The sequence below is a fragment of the Harpia harpyja genome, chromosome 16, assembly GCF_026419915.1.
Source record: "Harpia harpyja isolate bHarHar1 chromosome 16, bHarHar1 primary haplotype, whole genome shotgun sequence".
NCBI classification, from domain to species: domain Eukaryota; kingdom Metazoa; phylum Chordata; class Aves; order Accipitriformes; family Accipitridae; genus Harpia; species Harpia harpyja.
In genome coordinates, this window is record NC_068955.1 from 23,008,764 (window position 1) to 23,030,094 (window position 21,331).

Consider the following 21,331-nt stretch of genomic DNA (forward strand, 5'->3'; position numbering starts at 1 on the left):
GTAGTAAGGAGCCTGCTAAAACTGAATACCGGGGTAACACATCACCTTATTCCTGCTCAAAGCTACATCTACAACTCTCATAGCCACATCAGTGCCCATTTTTAGCACAGCCTTTTTTTTTTTTTTTTAGCCTTATAACCTTTTTTGGGGAAAAAAAAAAAAACAACAAACCAACCCTGAATTTTAATTGTGACCTGCTTTCGTCAGTTCAAGAAATACAATTTTGCTTTCAGGTGTATGTGTTTAGACAAACCCCTACTATGTAAGCCATAACAATATAATTACCAAGTCCTTCACCATCATTTTTCAGCCAAAGATTTGTATTTTACCAGCAGTGATTGATAGTCTTTCCTTCTTTTCTAAATGTATTCAGCATGAAACAAAACTTTCAATACCTGGTTCAGAATACTTCCTTGATGTGACAATCCCCTCTTCGCAATGATATGCACTCCTCCCTAGTGTTCATGTACTCAGCTTCTAATGAAAAAGTTTGAACCCAGATTGAGGGGAAGGATTTGTTTTAGTATGCGAGAACAGACAAAATTCTTTCAGTATTAGAAGAGGCTTTGGTGAAGCCTTCATTTAAGCGTATCTGCCGTTGCCAACTCTTGGGATTTTTATGTTGGTGTTACACTTTTTGGAGAAGTCTTAAAGCTTCAGTTCTCAGCAGTCTGTAATTAGTTGAACATGAAAACTGTTGTTTAAAAGGAAAATTCTGTCCTTCCTTGAAAACACCTTTATTGTGTGCTAGACTCAAAAAAATCAAAGAGCAAATAAAGATAATTCATGTCTATATTATCATCACGGGACTTTTGCAACAACGTTGTGATTGCATAAGAGCAAATCATGACATTTGAGTGATAATTTCAAGTGTTCCTCATTCAAATATCAGGGCCCCAGCCTGTATTTTTTGTGTACACAGGACTCCTGGTGATTTCAGCAAGAGTTGGAAGAGCTGTGGGAGTGATCAACAGGGTGCCAGATGGCCACATGTGTTACTTTTCCAGGTTAAATGTCAGCATGTAAATACAACAATTAGGTATTTTCTTCAGTGGGCTTCAGAATCAGAAGGCGGCAGATAAAAAGTTATTCTTTCTTTTAACTATAAACAGTTGTTATTGCAGCTTGAAATGTAAGGTCTAGGTGGTTGACTCTTTTGACAACATGAAATGGTGAGGAGCATTTTAGTTAAGATTTCTTAAATATTTTGCCCATATCTGAAAAGAAAAAGAAAAAAGAAAATGTTTTGATAGTAAAATTGTAATTGTGGTAGCAGCAGGAATAACCACTTTTTAAGAGATTGCTATTATTATTATTGTTATTGTTGTTGTTATTAACAACATTATTACTAGCAACATTGTTATTAACATTATTAACAACAATGCAATTGTTTTCTCAGAAATCCCTATTCTTCAGAAATTCCGATGAAGCAGCTGTGGCATGGCTGATGGCTGCTACAGTTTGTCATGTTTAGATGTTTGTTCATGTTTCAATTGCAAGCCAGCTGTAATGGCAAATTGCTTATTTACTATTAGCTTGGAACAGTTTCTTAAAGCTCACTGTGAACACACTGCTTTAGATGTACATTAAACATTAACTGCTGACCTCATGCAAAACATGTGCAAGAAACAAGGTGTAATAGCGATAGGATTTCTTTCTGTTATGCAAAATACGTGACTATAGGGCTGTTTGTGTTACTGTGTGTAAACCTCGGGAGACTTCTCCACTGATTAATTTACCAAAGCCAGCCTGAAGTAATCTCAGACCTATGTCTTCTCCTTACCACAAGCTAGCTCAGTATGTGCTATTATCAGCATATTGCCTCAGAATGTTGTACCACAAATAAGGACTGTAGACACCGAGTAGAATTAATGAGGTGTTGCCTAGTTAAAAATTAAATAGCAGTTACAAATGGCCTGAACTATCGTGAAGGCAGGATTATAAATGTTCCACACTAACTAGTAAATAAACATACCTGTTAACTGGGTTTTTAAAAAGTCTCAAGGTAGACACAAAGGTATATGTCAAAATTTTTGTGTTACACTTCTATATTAGCAATAAAAACAAGCAGAGCTAGACTTGCAAGTGAAACAGCTTCAAAAGTGCATTTCCCTGCTAAAATGCTTGTCTCACAGTAAGTTAAAAATTCAAGCGATTCTTAGATGTTACGCTGCAGTAGCTGATCAGCTATTTCCACATAAAAAGAAAACCCTGCTGTCCTGGTTTCAGCTGGGATAGAGTTAACTGTCTTCCTAGTAGCTGGTACAGTGCTATGTTTTGAGTTCAGAGCGAAGAATGTTGATAACACTGATGTTTTCAGTTGTTGCTCAGTAGTGTTTAGACTAATGTCAAGGATTTTTCAGCTTCTCATGCCCAGCCAGTGAGAAAGCTGGAGGGGCACAAGAAGTTGGCACAGGACACAGCCAGGGCACCTGACCCAAACTGGCCAACGGTGTATTCCATACCATGTGACGTCCCATCCAGTACAGAAACGGGGAAGTGGGGGGCAGGGATTCGCCGCTCGGGGGACTGGCGGGGTGTCGGTCGGCGGGTGGTGAGCAATTGCACTGCGTATCATTTGTACATTCCAATCCTTTCATTATTGCTGTTGTCATTTTATTAGTGTTATCATTATCATTATTAGTTTCTTCTTTTCTGTTCTATTAAACCGTTCTTATCTCAACCCACGGGTTTTGCTTCTTCTCCCGATTTTCTCCCCCATCCCACTGGGTGGGGGGGAGTGAGTGAGCGGCTGCGTGGTGTTTAGTTGCTGGCTGGGGTTAAACCACGACACCTGCCCACTCTGGGCACCAAAGATGTTAGCAGAGCTAATGCCTGAATCAACAAATCCAGCTGTGGATATCCCTAGACTCTGCCTGTATCCATATTAGTGCTCTTTTAAGTTGAGGGCTTTCGAAAATGGATTCACGATGACAAAGAGCACAGTGGCAGAACAGCTTCAGTGCTGCTGCAGGCCTGGGGAGGCTGGATTCAGCATGTGACCTGTGCTCTTGCTTTGTAGCCAAATTAATCATGCTGTGCACAGGACTTGGATTTGGATATAAATAATTAAAGGTAGCACTGTTCCTCATTTGATCCTGCAAGTCTCAATCTCTGTTGCTAGATATCAAAAGCAGCCGGATAGTTATTCAGGCTGCACAGAAATACTAAAAGAAATCAAATACTTCCAGGAATATTTTAGTGGTGCTGTAGGCACAGCTCAGTGCGCACACAGCTCACGTGAAGCCTGTGAGTTGTGCCGTATAGCTCCGTGCAGTCAAGTATTTTGCTGAATCAGGGCCACATGGCTTGACAGACTCTTATCAGATATCGATTCCCATGTTGTGCAGCTGTCTCCCTTTGCCGTGAGGATTTCATTGCTTTAAGAAAGGAGAAGGAGAAAGTGAACTGTGGCCCCTCAGGAGTGGGATGGCTTGGTTGAATTCGAGGCCGCAGGGCAGGTTCCCTCCCGAGGAATGAGCTCTGGAGCCAGGCTCCTTGCAGGTGATCATTCCCTTTGCTCCAGAGACTGCATCAGCTGTCTGCCTGACAAGAACATCACCTGTAGCCCAGAGAAATACTGGGTTGTCTTTTGTTGTTTAAAGTTTGAAGAAATTGCTGCTTCCCTAATGTTTTTACTGCAACAATTAATTAGGCAGGTACTTCCTGGCAGACTTTTTCCACTGTCACTGTTGTCACTATAAAACTCCCCCTGCTCTCCCTTATTTCTGAAAAGAATGGTGAGCTGATTACAGCTTATGCTACTGACATTGTCAAATGAAAAATAAGATCTTTAACATCTATTACTTTTTCCCAACAGGCTGACTTAAACTGCAACATTCAAGATGATACAGGAGCGTTTTACGGAGTCACTAGTCAGTACGAGAGCTCAGAAAACATGACAATCACCTGTTCCACCAAAGTCTGCTCGTTTGGAAAGCAAGTAGTAGAAAAAGTAGAGGTGGGTGTTGTGATGGTATATGTGGGATGATTCTTTGGTTCTCTTTCATTTTCTTAGGCTTTCGCTCTCTTGTCTTCGCTTTGCTGTTATCTGGCTTTTCCTTCCTTCCTCTAATCCTTTCTGAAAGAGTATTTTTCTTCCCAGCAGTGTTTGGGTTCATTTTAAATCACCATGTGACTGGTGACACTACAGTCAGTCACCTGTTGCTTTGGAGACCCTCCTCCCCCCTGCCTGTGGCACCCTTCTGTGGGGAACCTGCAGCTGACATCAGTGCTGCCTCCTCCATCACCTGGCAGAAAAAAAAAAGAGCTGAAGCAAAATGCTTGTGCTCCCATTTCCAAACACTCGGCCAGCCACGTAGGCTGTTTGGAACCATACTACAGTGACAAGCTACCCTCTAGCATCTCGATTTTTTAAAACATTTTAAAGCCGATGATGGTGTCCTATGTTTTGTCTATACCCATGCTTATTTTATCTTATATTACACGCAGAAAGGCATGCTTTCCCTGGTCACCAGCAGCTTTTGAATACAAAGTTGAATATTTCCTTAACATGCAAGGACCTTTATTTATTTTTTACCCTTTCTTTTCTAAGCACAGAACTCTATGGCATGGTCACGTAGCTAGTTGATTTATTGTACAATGGTACTGCAGCTATTTAACTTGTCTTCTATGTACTAAGCCCCACACCCACATCTGTTATCTGCAATACAGGTTTTGTACGAGACTTTTAGCCCAGAGCTGCAGGTTGAGCATTTATAGATATCCTGGTCACTTCATGTCCTTCTTATACTAAATATGTTTTCTGTGCATGGCAACCATAAAAAAGTTTTCCATCATTTCCATTATTCCAAGCTTAGAGAAAGCCAAAAAACCCCATGAGCTGCTGAATAGCTCATTCGAGCAATTGGTAGCTGGGTAGCAGGAGTCCAAGAGTCACAGCCTTACCCTCCTTCAGCCCCTTGTGAGCTCCTGCAATCTAAATCAGCCTGGTTTTCTTCTGACTGTAGTCTTGTGTCTTTCTTTTGCACAAGACAATAGTCTTTGCATATTAAATCATGCAAATATATAGCTATGTTTATATGTGTATATTTATGCATAAATATATAAGGTTGTTTTTGCTGTTCCCTTTGCAGACAGTTGCCTTGAAACTACTGTAAAATCATCTTACCACAAAGTTTTCTGCTTAATTCATTTTTACTTGACTTGGACTTACCTTTGTGTAATCATCATCTGTTCAGTCTTTTAATTCACAGGTTAGAGAACAAGTAGTGATATTACAACTTTTAATAATTAAGGGCCCTTGAATTTTTAGCAAGGCACTGTATAGCTCAGGCAGGGAGTTAGCAAGTAGGCGTGTGTGTGTGTCCGAGAGCCACTTTCTCTTTTTTCTGTCTACACAAAGAAAGAAAAAAAACAGATTTAGTATTCACTTTTTTGCTTTCTGAATTATTTTATTCTAAATGCTCTCTTTTTTTTTTTTTAGACTGAATATGCAAGGTTTGAGAATGGCCGATTTGTGTACAGAATAAATCGCTCTCCAATGTGTGAATATATGATCAACTTCATACACAAGCTGAAGCATTTACCAGAGAAATACATGATGAACAGTGTGTTGGAAAATTTTACAATTTTATTGGTATGGACTCACTTTTTATTTTTTCCATTTCTAAAATACTCTCAGGCTTTGTGTGGCTTGCTTAACTTGTAATATTTAGAACCAGTTTCCGAATCCCTTAGTCATGTTGCTTACTAAACAAATCATCCCACTGACTTCAGAGTACTGCTCTTGGAATTGTGCACTATAGACGCTAAGGATGAAAAGGCTAAGCTGGCTGAGAACATGAACAAATGTCTTTGTTACCTTCCAAAAATTCAGCTTGCTTCTTTTTTTCGTACAAGTCTCTATTTGGTGTTTGTAGGAGCCTGAGGCAGTAACTTTGAACCATCCCATTAATCTAATGTGTTCTTACTGAGATGTCAGTTATAATACTGCAAATGTCAGTGGTGTTAATTAGTTCTTGGGCCAGGAAAGCATGCAGTAATGGGTACACCCAACAGGTGACCTAAAGCACGAAGAATGGGCCATAGAGTGGCCTTTAAGCCAGTTTCATCCAGTTACCCAGCTCGCTTTCACCGTGCCTTTGCAGTGGCACCTCAGCCAAGCATTTAGAGCCACACACTGCTGCTGCTACCGTAGGATTCAGGCAGGACCAAGGGCTGGCGGTACAAGGAAGAGGTAAGGCTGCGAGCACAGAGCCACGTGCTCCCCGTTCAGCTGCCTTTTGGCAAGTGAACACAAGGTGACAAGGGTGCGCCCATTCCCCTTTGCTGAAGCGGGACTCAGGTTGAGGAGAGCTGAGCCAAGACCACATGATGGCGGCTCATGGTCAACCAGCCAGGGTGGGATGAATCTCAGTGCCATCTGCCAGGAGCTACAGCCCCAGAGCACAGTGTGTGAGCATAGTCACGGAGCTCAGTTTAAATTGCCAAAGAGAGAGCAAGAGGACACACGTTTCAAACAGTCACATCTTAGGATTGTCTAAATTAAGCCAGTCATTTCTTGTTTCGGCTCGAGTGTTTCCAAGTTTGTAATATATTGTCTACCTCTTCCTTCCCCTCAAACAGGTTGTAACAAACAGGGATACACAAGAAACCCTGCTCTGCATGGCTTGTGTATTTGAAGTGTCGAACAGCGAACATGGAGCACAGCATCATATCTACAGGCTTGTAAAGGACTGAGCAGTTATTTATATATACACTTCATTTCACTTCTTTATCAAAACACAGACTGTAAACCTCAACACTAAGTGGCAGTGCCTCTGGCCCAACTTTCACCCACATTTTTCTAAATCCTGTTTTAGTGAAGTCATTTTTAATGTGTTCATATATAATTGTAGCTGTGAAATTCTGGTACAGTTGTAAAAATTATTTCTAAAACTAAGTGTTCTTCAAATTTGTAAACCACAGTTCTTTGGGAAGACTGTATTTAAGAACCTAACGCCTCTGTCTGTGGAGGCCTATTTTTAATTCTGATAGAAAAATGTATGACAGAGCATTTGCCATGGGGAAAAACTGACAGCATTTATAAGAATTTATTTTGGGTTTTTTTCCAACATGAAATACTTGTTTTACAATGCAAGTGAAATTGAAATTAATCTTTAGCTATAACTGTAAATGAGTACACAAAGTTAATAATCTTTATAGAATTATCTTTGTAACTAATTAGGGTGGAAGATATGGACGAATGTAATTCACTAAATTATTTTTTAAAATGAAACATTTTTCTGTTTGAAACCAAATGAAAAATATAGCCTTAAGAAATGCCTGATAGAAACAGAGAGGTCCTAAAATTAGGCAAATTTTGTATTTTTTTCTCAACGCTAAAACTAATCTTCTAATCCATTAAACTTTCGAACAAGTATTGCAGAGAAAGAAAACATCATCCCTTATCCCTAACATATCTAGTGTATTTTAAGAGTATAAAGTTGTATTGTACTAATATGAAAATTTGATTATTTAATGAAAAAGATGGCTCATTTTGCAATAAGTAGGTAAATACTGAAGATTTAGACTTGCATTATATGTAGTCTTGTGTGTGCAGTTATATTTTATATGGACAACTATGTTTTCTAATAAGTTGAGTGAAAAACTTACAACTCTGAAATTAACAGATGAATGGAAACAACTGACATTGCAACAGCATCAAGTAATGCGTAAACTGAGAGGAAAACACTAATGTGTTTGAAAGAAGAATACGTACACCTCTGAAAGGATCAACAGCTTTAATATCTGTGAGACGCTAGAAAATCACAACCAACATCAGGCAAAGAAGATTGGAAACTGGAGATGTTTTTTTTCTCCTTTTCCTCTTTATCATGGTGCTCTTACACCTCTCCCAGTTGTCTCTCCAGTTCCGACTGGCGAAGACCCTATATGAAACAAATGCGTACGTACCACGTGGGGTCCGATGTCCTTTTGCATCTGGATGTGGTAGTATTCATCCTTCTGATATATTCAGGGAAGACTCCAGGAAGTGAAGTACAGCTGGAGATATTTTAATACTATAAGGGTTTGAACCATGGACGTGGGCGTAAGCGATTGTCTGAGGTACCCACTTGTGAGAGAAGTAGTCTCACTCCTCCTGGCCAAACCAGAGAGTGTTGCTCAGTTTCTTTTCTTCTGCTGCACAGCCAGCACTGCCCCTCAGTCGCCCGAGCAGCAGTTGTTTCAGCAGGTGCTGGGCCAGTAGTGGGTTCTCACGTGAAACCTTTGTCTGAAAGGCTGAGGGCTGCCCAGCCAAGCACAAGCCACCTTAAAGATCAGTCATGAGGTATCGGCAAAGAGTGTTCTTGGGAAGGTCTTCTGCAATCCTGAATCAAAGAAGTTAACGCATGTCGGGTCCCTTCTCCTTGCCCTTTACCAATATGCACCCAGGCACAATTTAAGTCTAGACTTTACTCCCAGGCACAGTGCTGTAGTCTTCAAAAAAGCCAGTCTTATTTTTTAATATTATATTTCTGCATAGTACTTGCTGTTAGAATTGCCCATTGTTGGATTACCTAGACCAGAATATAGCCTAGACGAGGTAGCGGGTTGCTGTACGTCTGCGTCAGACCATGTTCATACTTAACACTGGTGAGGACTCAGATTAGAGGACGATACAAACATTACCGAGGGAAAGGGCAACTGCATAAATTCCTTAGCCTGCCTCTGATCTAACTCTAGTAGGTGGATGATTGCTGTGATGTCTAGCTGTTCCCTGCTTGTGGATATTAGGGCTGATGATCTTTCGGTTTATGTTCCGTGAACTGAACAGAGAAACATGTCCATGGTAAGGTCTCTTTTAACACTCATTTTTAACACTAACAATCACATCAGGAAAAGCACTGCATTGTAACAGCCTAATGGTAGCCCTTTATTCTAAGCACTTGGTGTTACAAGTCAAAAACTACTTTTTTGTTTTATTTTGTTCTAAAGTTGTCTTTTATTTAGGGTTTGAATTGTGGTTTTGGTGATTTTTTTTTTTTTTTAATAACAAGCAAATTCTTTGAGGCATATAAAGTATGTAAGTCAATTTGCAAAACGAGGTACAGTTTTTTAATAGAATCTGGCACACTACATATGCCATAACTATAGGATATAAAAAGTCACAATGTTTATTGGTGTTCACATACGTAATATTAGGGAAACTACTTCCATCGTCTTTTCTTTACACTTCTGTAAATGATCCATACCCTGTATATGTTAATTCTTAAAAGCCTTAATCTTTCAACTGTTCAGTGTGGGGTGTGTAGTCTAACAGGCTGCCTGTAAACTGTGAGCTCTTTTGTAAGCTGGAAGTACTTATCTTGTTACTGTTATTTTTTGTAGGAACCTTTTAATTGAGAGCTGCCAAAGCATTACAATATGCAGTGCCTTAGCATTATATTAGAAGTACCTTTAGCCTCTTAACGTAAATTTTATATGTTGTTTTATTAATTGGTTCCATTTTTAAAAATATCTGTATTTTTTCCCACAGAAACGCTCTTTCTTTGACTGCTTGGTCTAAACCAACCTTCTGTACAAGTCAGTCCCATTACTACGCAGTTAAATGCCTATACCAAAAGGAAAGGTTACAGATTCTTAGTTCTCCGTGAAAAGTGAATTGTATTAATAAATGCTGCCTTTTTAAATTTCATGACCAAATAATTAATTGTGACTCTTCTGCACTCTAGCATGAAAGTGCCTTTGGTTTGAAATTCCAGCTTAGAAAAGTGCTGCCATAATGACAATTTGTAGAGAGACCAAAAATATTTAGTTATCACCGTAATGCCTTTGGTTTATTGGAATAAGTTGAATCTACAGGCCTCCATTCACAAAAGAGCACCATTTATAGCAAAGTAATTTTGTTAATGATCAACCTGCTGAAGAATAATCTACTGTTTGCCATTTCTGACAGCATTGCAGACCAGCAACTGATTTGTCTGTGATATAAAAATGGAAATGATTTGCATTTATATTCTCTTCATCCAGTCATGCATCTGCATAATGAGAGATCCATATACTGCAGAATTTCAGACAGTGGACAAATGTGACTTTATTGTTCTCCTAATAATATTTCGGTATCTGTGAAGATTTTTTGTTTAGACAGAAGATTTTGTTTACAAAGTTGTGCATGCTGAAAGTCTGATGCATAAAAAAAGATGAAAACAGAGGACGGAGAATAGCTAGGGTAAATGCAATTGTGTGGTTTTAAGCATTGAAATGTTGAGTGTGAGCATTGTGGATGAAGGTGCTGTTAGAGAAACTCTGGCCAGCACTATTCAAAACACAGGGTTGTTTTGTTTTGTTTTTCTCCCACATGATGTCTTGGAAAAAAAAATTAGCTCCTCTTAATAAAGTGTCTTTATTTGATACCTTCTGTGAACGGGGGCCATACTGTACACTACAACTACAATTGATGGGAAGAGGAGCAAGATTGTAAGAAAATTATGTTAGAAAGAACAAATATCAGCAAAACCAAAAGCTGTCAGAGGGATTATATAGTTGTGTATACAATTTTAACTTGATTTTTAAAGTATTTGATGAAAACTAAGATTAACTTTTTATATATAGAAATATTGTGACACTGTGTGGTAAATATTGTGATAATTCAAGTTCCCTGTCTCTAAAATATTATTTTTGTTATTCCTTCAAGGTCTAAATCTCACTTACCTCTATAAGACAAGTAATCCTGTTGAACTCAATGAGACTGAGGTAGGGCAAAGACACTTTCGCCCCACAAGTAGAGCATATATTTTCAGTTATTACCAAACGTTTCAGCTGTACTAGCCAATATTTGTGACAAACTACACTTCTGTCTCGTTAAAAATATTAAAATAAGCATAACGGTACCATTTGGGGCTGTTAAAAATTACTGCTAACAAATGTAGTTTTACTTACTTGAATTCCAAAACGATTTTATTTAGGTACTGCACCACTATTTTGAAGGAATTGCAGATATAATGCCTGTTTCTCACTTTCCCTTTCTACCACAGCTACAGCTCATTAAGTTTGGCAGTAGCTTCTTCCGTTAAAACCTCCACGGTATAGGCTATTGGAAATAATGAAGGGTGTACATTAATGTTGAATGTAAGTAACTGGCCAGTTCAAGGCAGATACAACATTTGACGTACTAATCCATATCTATTTATTTTTCCGCTGCAAGTCCTAGGGCATACTTGCTTTCTGAAGCAGTTCCCCGTATAGTTTTCCTGAATCACTCAATCAGTCATACTGAAACCTTTTGTCTACTCTTTACTTAACCCATACTGATACACGTACCCGGTCACACAGCAGATGTGTATAATAGAGTCCGGTTTTGTACTTTTCTCAGGATGATCTCTTTTCCCCCTCTTATCTTTCATAATGAGATATTTAGCCCCCTATAAAGATTGAGGCTGGATAAGTCAAAGTACAAGAAACACTTTGGACATCTTTATCTTTTAACTTTTCAGGTCATTCTTGCCAAGATCATGTAATTAGTTTTGGTGTGTAAATTAAATCTTAAATGCACTCGGTTGACTAAAAGGAGATGGATCCCTGTTACCTCCTTACAGAATACGTGTTTTTGTTTTTGTTTTGTTTTATGGGCCTCTGATTCAGGCTCATGACTGCAGACAAAAAATACAATATGTGCCTGAAAAAAAAAAAAAAAAGACAAAAGAATTTTATAACATTGAAAACCTGAATAGCCTTTAATTCTTCAGTACATTTTATGTAAAACAGGTTGGGTTTTTGTTTTGTTTTGGGGTTTTTTTGCCATGTGCATTTGTTCACATTTGTAAATGACTTAATGGAATTCTCACTTTATGTTTATTTGTGTAATGTGTATAAAATGGGTTTGTGACTTAAGCATATTCATATATGGTCAGTGGTTACTTTAATATTGTACTGCTGCTGGTAACTTTTGATGTAGAACTTACCTTTTGATGATAAAGTACCTCTAGGTTAGACAGTGAGGGAAGGCTCTTTGAAAAAAAGTGAATGTTCTCCAATGTTTTCTTAACATATTTGCAGAAGCTTTCAAAAGGAGTTTCAGTCAAACCTCTTGGCAGTACAGTATTCTTGTATTTGTTATTGTCTGTGTGTAGGTACTGGTACCTTTTTTTGTTTAAAATGTTTTAAGTGTTGGCTTTAAAGTGAATTTATCTTTAGTATGATAGTAATATGAAAATTATAGGTTTTGTGTGCAGAGAATTTTTTTATAAAGTGCTTTGTAAAGAAAAAAAATGTATTCTAGCTTTCGCGGTACATATGTGTGATAACTTTAATATCCATGACAGTTAAGTGCAATTATTTCATCACTCTAAAAATGCTATTTTTGTGTCGGTTACTGCAGGTGTTTTCATGTCTTTGCAAAGTGACACATTTTGATGCCTTCTTGATAAAGTGGTAGAATTTTTGTAGCTTTCTAGAAACTTTGTATTCATACAGTATCGATTGAAAATAAAGAAAATGAAAGTGTTTTGTGCATTTATCTTAATGTCTTACATCAATCTCTTTTTATTGTTGACTGCAACTTTCAAAAGCGGTTTGCAAAGTAGCACAAGGCCAGATTTGCAGCAATATCTGTGTACCTACTTAAACAACGTGCAATGGACATCCAGCAGGATTTACGAAAACCTGTAGGGATGGCACTCAAGGCTGGCACATCCGGAAGCCGTGTTCAACAACAAGTCCATATGTGTTCTGGCATTTTATCAGCAAGAAAGGTGACTACCTCTAGCTTGTGTGTCTTCCTAAGAAACGGTGGTGGATTTTTTTGAAATATCATTTAAACCACACTGTTTTAATGGGAAAAGCTACCCATCCCCCTTTATTCCAGAAGCAGGGATGAACTATTCAAAATCTTACATAATAAATGGTATCAAATACATGACTAACTTGGTAACTAGAACTGACTCAGGAACACAGTAGTTATCTGAGGTTGAGGTGTTTCTTCCAGGACACTGAGCTCTGTGGGAACTGAGGTCCTAAAAATGTGACATTTTTCAAGAGACTGATTTCTTGTTTTTCTTAAACCACTTGCCCCTCAGCTAGCAGCTATACCTGGTACGATGAGAGAATGGAACAGGATCAACTTGCCTGCTGCATTCATAAAGTGAAACCACCTAGCTAGGGAAAAAAAAAAAGAAAAAGAAAAGAAAAAGAATAAGAGGGATATCTGGGATCAACTGAAATCAATGGGAACAGGAGCAGGACTTGGCAGAGAAAAAAAAAAATACATCTGGCTCATCTTCTGCTTCAAAAGGGGAACAGTGGCTTTTGAATAAACCACATGCCCCTCCCACACACCCCAATTCTCCTTTTGGGTGGCAGATGTTCCACTGCCATTTTTAAAATGCCAGCAGAGCACCCCCCATGTGCAAGATGAATGGGTTGAGAACAACGCACAGATATGGTCTGTTTTGACCCTGTTTTCTCTTCTTTGTTCCCCATTAAGTATATGGCTTCAGCCCTTTGAAGTGGGTTAGCTGTTTCAGAAGCAACCTGCTTCTTAATTAAGGTTCTGCTGCTTAATTAATTTAAGTTAAAAACCATAAATCTTCCACCTTTGGGAAAAATGTCATGCAGCATTTCAGGTTGGGAGTCCCCATGTAATGTCACACCATTAGTTTATTAACGAGCTGCCTTCAGCAGAAGCAATGGCCTCTCCCTGACTAAGCACAGTCTGGTTTATGCGAACACGGCAGCATGGGCAGGGAACAAAGAAGACAGACCAGTTACTCCGTGCCATTTTATAAAGCGTAGAATGGTGAGCTCTAAGTGGGCCATGGACTTTTCTGTGGATTTTTTTTTCTTTTTTTTTAAAGATGCAGCCTATTTGACACTACAAATACAGAACACATTTAATGCTCACAAACCCAAGGGTAAAAGGAGGGTTCAGAGCTAAGCAGTATGTTAGCAGATGTCTGTAGTTCCCCCACACAGCTCTAGCTGTTCATCCCAACCCTGACCTTTTGCAGCCTTACTATTGTTGTCTCGAACCCTTTGAGCAGAAACAGCTGAACAATCTGTTACACCAAACAGCGGTAGCTTAGCAATGTTCATAAATCATTACCTACCTTGTAGAGACGTGTGACACTTAATTGGTTAATGGCTGTAAATTGTTATATGATTGCTGTTGTTTTGTGAGAGCTAGAGCTGTGCTGGAGACACTAGAAACCTGGTGACGGTGGGAAGGGCAGAGGGGAGTTGGTAGAGAGACTGTGCTAGGAGTGGAGGGAAAAGGAAAATTGTAGAAACCCAGAGTGCAAGTGACTGTGAAAAAATGAGTAGCAGGGTATTGCTCTTCAAAGAAAATGAAAAGCTGAGGACGGGAGAAAATAGGAAGAAAGGAAAAGGAACATCTGAAGACCAACAAGCACAAAGTCCATCAGAAGAAGGAGGGAGAACTAAGACTAAGAAAAAAGCTACAACAAAACAAACAAAACAGACAAATAGCACCTTCTAGGTCAGTGAATAGAATTGGCTCCTTTTTTTTTTTTTTTTTTTTTTCTTTCCCCTCCTGTATTGCTTCTTATTGGCCCTTTCCAGTTTTGGGACAGATCCTCTTCAAGCTTAAGGGAAAGGGCTGCTGTAGACCTCCATTCTTGTGTGCCTCACTGTGGAGAATCAATAAAGCCCCAAAATGTCAGCAGCAAGGCACCCTGTAGTCTCCCTGATAGATGAAGAGCTGTCAGCTTGGTTTTGGTTGGAAAACAGAGAGCGAGCAAGAGGGAGTGAGCATGAGGAATAGCCAGAAGAGTATCTGAAACAATCAGCTGAGCAGGCACTTGAGTGCAAGTGACTGGTCTCAATTTATCCAGCACTGGTAGCTTCCTTCCACACATGTGTGGGTTTGGGTGCATGCACAGAGTCCACTATAGGTTTAGGCTGATGAATTTCAAAAATGTTGCTTTCCATGCCCCTCACTCTATCCTAGAGGTGAGAGCATAAACAGGCAACCTTGATGTTATTAAATTGGAGCAGAAAGCAAAAAAAAAAAAAAAAGTTTTTTTTCATGTCTGCTTCCAAATATCTTTATTAGCTGTTAGAGATGTCCACATGCAGGGAGCAGTTTTGGAGCCTTAGGCATTACAGATTTCCCTAACTCTAGTAAAGTCAACGTCCCACTAAGGATGGTGGTTGGGGCCATCAGAACAAATGGTACAGGAGCCATGATTAATATGTACATGACCCTTTTCATTTCTCTTACTTACAGAGTTCAAAGAGGGGATTAGTTCACTACTCATGCTTACCTTGCAATGCACCTTAATACTTTGCTTTCTGGACCCTCAGCAAAGACAGAATATGGCAGCAGCTTTCAGACTTACTCTCTGTTTGAACAGAGCACTGACCTGTACCTGCAGCTGACTTCTTTGCCAGTGGATTAACAAACTACAAACTGATATTATTTTTTTTTCCTGCCCCAAGCATGTAAGTTTATTAGCCATATTTAAAGATCCTTCTTGATTTTTTTCTTTGGCAGAGCCCAAAGAATAAGGTTTTTTTCCAGACTTCTAAAAATTCCTTTCTGCTAAGATCATATGCTCTCTACAGTGTTATCAGAGAATTTTTTTTTCCAAGATACTTGCCTTTTCTTATCCTTTCACCTGTGATGTTGAACTTCCTAGTGAGCATTATACTTGGCAAAATGTACAAGAACAGCGTTCAGGTTATAACTGTTCCCTTCAGTACACTATGAGAACACTTCCTTTTTGATGCAGCTCTGCATTAAATGAAGGGGATGGAGGTGGAGACTACCTGTGTCTTCATGATGTTTGGCCTTTCCATTAGTTTTAAACTGAACCCACATATGACAAACTCGGGCAATGAAGTACTAGATTCAACCACATTGCACACATATTACACCATTCCACAGCACAGAAAATTTGATGGCTTCATTGTAAAATATAAGTATTGGTTTTACTATTACTATATTGTATTTTTAATAGGGTTTAATCTAAGCTTTATCATCAGAACATCATGATGGGTGGAAACTCAACAGTGCAGTTCACCTCCAGAGTTTACAGCAATAATGTGGGAGACAGAACACTAGTCTCAGCAGGGTTCATGCTCCCCTATCTCCTCCAATGATCTCCTCTTTTGAGGGAGGTGGTGGTGAGTAATGTTTGGGAGGTGCCCCAAGACTCTCCAGCGATAGGCTCTGGATAAGCGTGAAGGAGCGGGTAGATGTGGTACAGTAACAAGCAAACTCCAAACCTTTTGGCTTTCCTGCCCTCTTTCACCCATCTCCCAGCCAACAAAAGGACACAATGTCATGTGGGCAGTGAACTAACACATGAACAAGGGGTCTCGAGATCTGAGACCCCCCATTTTTGCAGAATTTTTCTCTGACTGCTCCCTTCTCTGAAAGGCTATTACTTGAGACTAGGATCACCAGGCTCACAATTCCTCTTTACTCTGGGTGAGGCACTGCAGGGCATGCAGAGCACTCAGGCACAACTATGGCATCAGCTCAGCATTTTTTTCCACGCAAACAAAACTTCTTCCCATTAAGAACATCAGTGCTGGAAGTGATACAAAGGTAACGGCCACTCCAAGAGAGCAAGTCTAAGGGCTCAAGAGCCACTGAGAGGAGACAAACAGGGTGGCCACGGGCGGTCAGGCAGGCTCTGTCCATGTGCCCTGCTCGAGGCCAGTGTGGTTTCTCAGCTCGGGAGGAGGTGGGAAGAGAACTGTCTACCCCTGCAAACTGTAGCACCAAGGGAATAGGTACAAGCACAGTGGAGAAAGTTAGTTTGAAGGTACCTGAATACTAACGGAAAGGAAGCATTAGCCATGGGGATTAGCCACGATTTGAAGATGAAGCTGATGAAGCAGGAGATAGGGTAAAGGCTGTTTCAGAGAACTGCAGAGGAGAAGGCTTTTCCACTACCTCTGGTCAGATACATAAAAGAGCAGAGACAAAAGTCAGTGTTAATCAGCTGGAGGCAGCTGGAAAAGTATAAAAGAAAAGAGAAATGAACCCAGAGAACCAGACTGAGGAAAGCATACAGCGTGCTCATTGATATGAATTAATAAGAATATGGCCAATAACCTGGTAGGGAACCACTGAGTGGTGGAAGGGGAGAAGAACATCAGACAGTCCCTGAAATACTGAAAGAACAGGTGCAGAGCTCTGCATTTTCAATTGGTGGATAGTTGCAAGTGACCATTGCCAACTTCAGAAGTTACTGCACAAATTAGGCTTTCTCGGGTGTGCCTGTGAAATGCATGGGAAAGCTGTGGATGCAGCAGTAGACAGATTTACAGATAAGAAAGATCTGGGAGGGGGTGGAGAGTTCAGGATCAGGGCTGCCCACAGGTTCCCTGCGAGGGAGGCAGATGGGAGGTCGAGGGGAGCAAGGAGATAAAAGCTATGGAGATAGAGCTGCACAGTATGGACCTGTGAAGTGGTCTGTCAGCTCCAGCAACCAGCTCTTCCTTGCTAGAAGAGTGTGTGGTGGTAGGAGGCAGCGTGGTGTGCTTGTGTCTGCAAAACAGAGGGAACAGGGAAGTGGTAAGACTAAGAGCTCTCCAAACACACGCTCATGGCTGAAAAAACAACTCATCATCTGGAGCTCATTTTTGGCTGCCTGTTAACAAGACAGACAAGTATTTATGCGTAAGAGATGGTCACGATTACAAAGGAGATCTATGGACACTGATACCTGCACAATATAATTTAGAGATTTGTGCAGTGTGGATGGTTTGTTATCCTTGTAGTCCCCAGACAACAGGCATGTAATCATGTAATAGGGGGGGGGGGGGGGGGGGGGCGAGGTGGTGTGTCCAGTTTCTTTGACAAACAGAAAAAGAGGAATTATGTATAATATTTAAACATCCTGTTCAAAGGTTAAACACAAAGATACTGTTCAGCCATTAGAAAAGTACCTGATGAGAAGCTGGGACTCTGGGCTCAGAGTATGTGCTGCTCAGCTCTGCTGACAACTAGGAAACAGCCTCAGTACTGAGAGTGTGCACAGCCCCACATCATATAGGAAATGCCAGCCATACAGAGAGGCCATGGTAAGAGGCAAAAGAGTAGAAACTTCTCTGCCAGCAAGTGAACAAAAAAGCTTGAAAGTCTGACCAAGATACAGCCCAAGATACAACCCCAAATGTCTTTAAAACAAACATTCATTCTTACTCCTTCTCATTTCAAGATTGTATCAATCCCTACAATAACTGGATTTGAGCCTCCATATGATAACGAAGTTGGGGTTTGTGCTTATATGAAGTATCACTTTGTGATCTGAACATCTGAAAAAGTCCCTCAGCCAGGAGCCCAGGAGGGTCATGCATGTTCCAGATTTTCCCCTCAGACCCTCCACTGAAGTGGCCCAAATCTTTGGGGATGCCCAAGAGAAGGATATGGCCCTAAGACAACAACTAGACCTTGAAGGATTCTGGTGCTTGCTGCTGCAATGCAATCTAATGTAGAGCATGGGGTGGCAGTGAGTGTCATCAGGCTTTGCTGTTGTCATTTCACGACTGCAGCATGTCTCAATCTGTTTACCTGCAAGTACTAGGTATAACCAGGTTAGATAAGACCATTACCACAGTACGTAACCTTTGGACTTTGGCTTGAGGCTTCTACTTTCCCTTCTGGAGAGAGCATGTCGTATTTCACTGTCTATTTTATTTCTTTCTCCTTTATTACAGTTGTGCTCTGTACCCTACACAGATTGATTTTCCTGGAGGCACAAACAAGCAGACAGAATCTAAAGGATGTTTAAATAAAGGGAATCATTGTAAATGGTCTTTGAATTAATAAATATATATAAAGATAAATAAGAAACATAGAGATATAAAGGACATATAGGTAGTGCAAACAAATCATGACCCATCTGTCCATTGTGCTCTGTTTATGTGTGCACTCAGTGCTAGGATATCCTGGAAAGCCACAGGCCTCTGTTCTTCATCTTTCTGGATGCACCTGTGATCCCAGCTGGGTCACAGGAAATTTTCCACTATCTCAAGTGAGTGAAGGATGGATCCCTAGATAATATATTGTGCCTAATGAGAAGAGTTTACCCTAAAAGAATACCTAAAAGGCACAGTCTACCTTCTTGACTAACTGAATTTAAGCTGACAGAATATGCACTTCCACTGTAGCCCCTACTAATTAGCACAAGAGAAAAGAACTACCAATTTAAAGATGCTGGTGACCTGCAGGCAGAGGGGGTCACTGTTGTTTTTTAACAGAAACTTCTCACCTTTCTTCCCCCCCTCCCATATTCCTGCCAGCCACTGACCTTCCTCTGATCTGCTGTAAATCTTGAAGGTTGTCTCCCTTCTACTTTCTGGATCTGTGTTCAAAAAGAACAGCTGCAGCATTCATCATGAATAACTACGAACAGCAATTCCTTCTGAGTCTCCTTTGGAGATGTGCTGATCCCTTCCTGCCTAATTAACAGAATATTGAGTGGGACCCTCAACACAAGGTGAGCAAGATTTGGTACGATATTTGGTTTTCTCAGTCTTCTCTAGCGCACAGTCTGAATGCATAATGTAGAAAATTATCCGTCAACATAAATTAGGCACCAAGGTTGGAAAGATTTGACCCACCTCAACAACTACCACAAAAAAATACATGTTCGTCCTCCTCCCCTTTCTCTCTATGGTCTGGTTCAGCAGCACAGTTCAGTACTTGGGAATAGCTTGTATCTACTACCTCAGTCTATATGTATTTTTAGGCAACTACTAATGTATAAGCAACTGTAATGCATTGTCTTTTCCATTCTGTTCCAAAGCTCTCCCTGTACCAGCAGCATCCTACCTTTCAGTTGCTAAAGCAATTAAACATTCAGCTCTGCTGAAAAGAAGGAAAACTGTACCAGTTACCATAACATATTGGCTTCTTGGCTTCTGCTGAGACAGCAAAGTTAACATTTTTTAAAAAAACCCTCTAATTTTTAGTTCTATTTCAGGTCAATTGCTTGTTTCTCTGTATTTCTTCGCATCGCTGCCAATAGAGTAAGCCATATATTCTTTTGGCTTGGATCTGAATTCTCTATCACCTGGCCTATATGATATCCTATATCACATGGCACATAAAATAACAGAGCCCCTGTCTATCCTGAAGACCTCTATGTACTTCTAGAGTAGTACAAATGGAAATCTAAAGCACCAATTTACTTCCAGCCTTGCTTCCAACTACTGTTGAACATAGGTCACTGGAGGAGACCGACTTGGATTTTAGTCAGTCAGACTATCCTTGTATCCCTCCGAAGAAGATCAAGGCCAAATGTGGCAGCTACTGGCCTTGCAAGAGATGCTCCGTGAATTTGCCAGTCCAGGAATACAGCTGTGCTGTGATACATTGGCATGAGATGGTTTAAAAGCTGAGGCACCTCAACTGAATTACACATTTCAAGGGAAACTAAGACAACTAAGCATATAGAAAACATCTGACTCTCCACAGAAAAGTTATTACTCAAAGGGCTTTTGTGCCTACCAAATAATCTGATCTCTGGTTACTGCAAAATGGGTTTCCTTCTCTCTTTGAACTGAATTTCAATGTGTCCTTGCATGAAGAACATAATGAAGTACAAGCCTACGGCAAGTGCTGTTTAAAGCACTGTCCTTTATTCCTAGAGACATTTCCAGGAAACGCGAAGCTGCAGTATAAAGCACCTCTGGCCTTATCACAGACTCCCTCTTCTGTGTCACTCTTTGCTTAGGGTAGGACACTTGGCTAGACAGGATTTAGCACAGACACAACCCAGCAGATCTTCCCCTCTCTCAGGCAGGCAGCTGAGAGTCGTGCCTCACTGGAAGGCAGACATGATGGGGCCTGTAACCCGAAGGCAGCGCACAGTATTTTAGAACTGTGAGGCACAAATCCAAATATCAACTCTTTCACATCCCAAAGGCGTGCCTTTGAACAGGCAAAGATAAACACCAAAAAGACAGATCCCGCTGTTGGTGTCAGTGCTGTAGAAATATAACTGTCCAAGTTGCACCACAAAAACTGATGGGGATTTGTGTTCCTGTTTAAAAATCCCACCCTCAGGGAAGTGGGACATTTGAAAGCGACTATCAGGCACACAGCCATTCTCGGGGTGGCTGGCGACTCCCCCTGGGCATTTCTTGTGCAGCCTGAACATAGCCTTACAAGCTAAATATAAAGTGGCATTTTGTCTCTTTCTGCAGCGCTGCCCAGGAAGGGCCCCTCCTGTTACACACCTTCCAAATTACTGACTGGTGAGATACAGAAAGCTTTCCAGGCCCAGTGGTACCAGGCCACTCAAGACAGGGTGGCAGCAGCGTGGGGCAGCTTGCGTAAGGGGCCAGACTCTCATTAACATCTCTTAGTCACGCATGTGAGATCTCTCTGCCGCTCCACCCTGAGGCCCAG

The 21,331-nt window shown here is 40.5% G+C and overlaps 1 protein-coding gene across 1 annotated transcript in view; it reads left to right on the top strand.

Annotated features, from left to right (window-relative positions):
- The window catches only part of TEAD1 (TEA domain transcription factor 1), a 168,754-nt gene extending 156,307 nt beyond the window's left edge, over nt 1–12,447 (top strand). The window contains 3 exon segments of the mRNA XM_052811074.1: nt 3,821–3,961; nt 5,447–5,599; nt 6,589–12,447. Of these exon segments, the coding sequence (XP_052667034.1) occupies nt 3,821–3,961; nt 5,447–5,599; nt 6,589–6,702 (408 nt within the window). The 3' untranslated portion in view covers nt 6,703–12,447.
- The last annotated feature ends 8,884 nt before the right edge of the window (nt 12,448–21,331 follow it).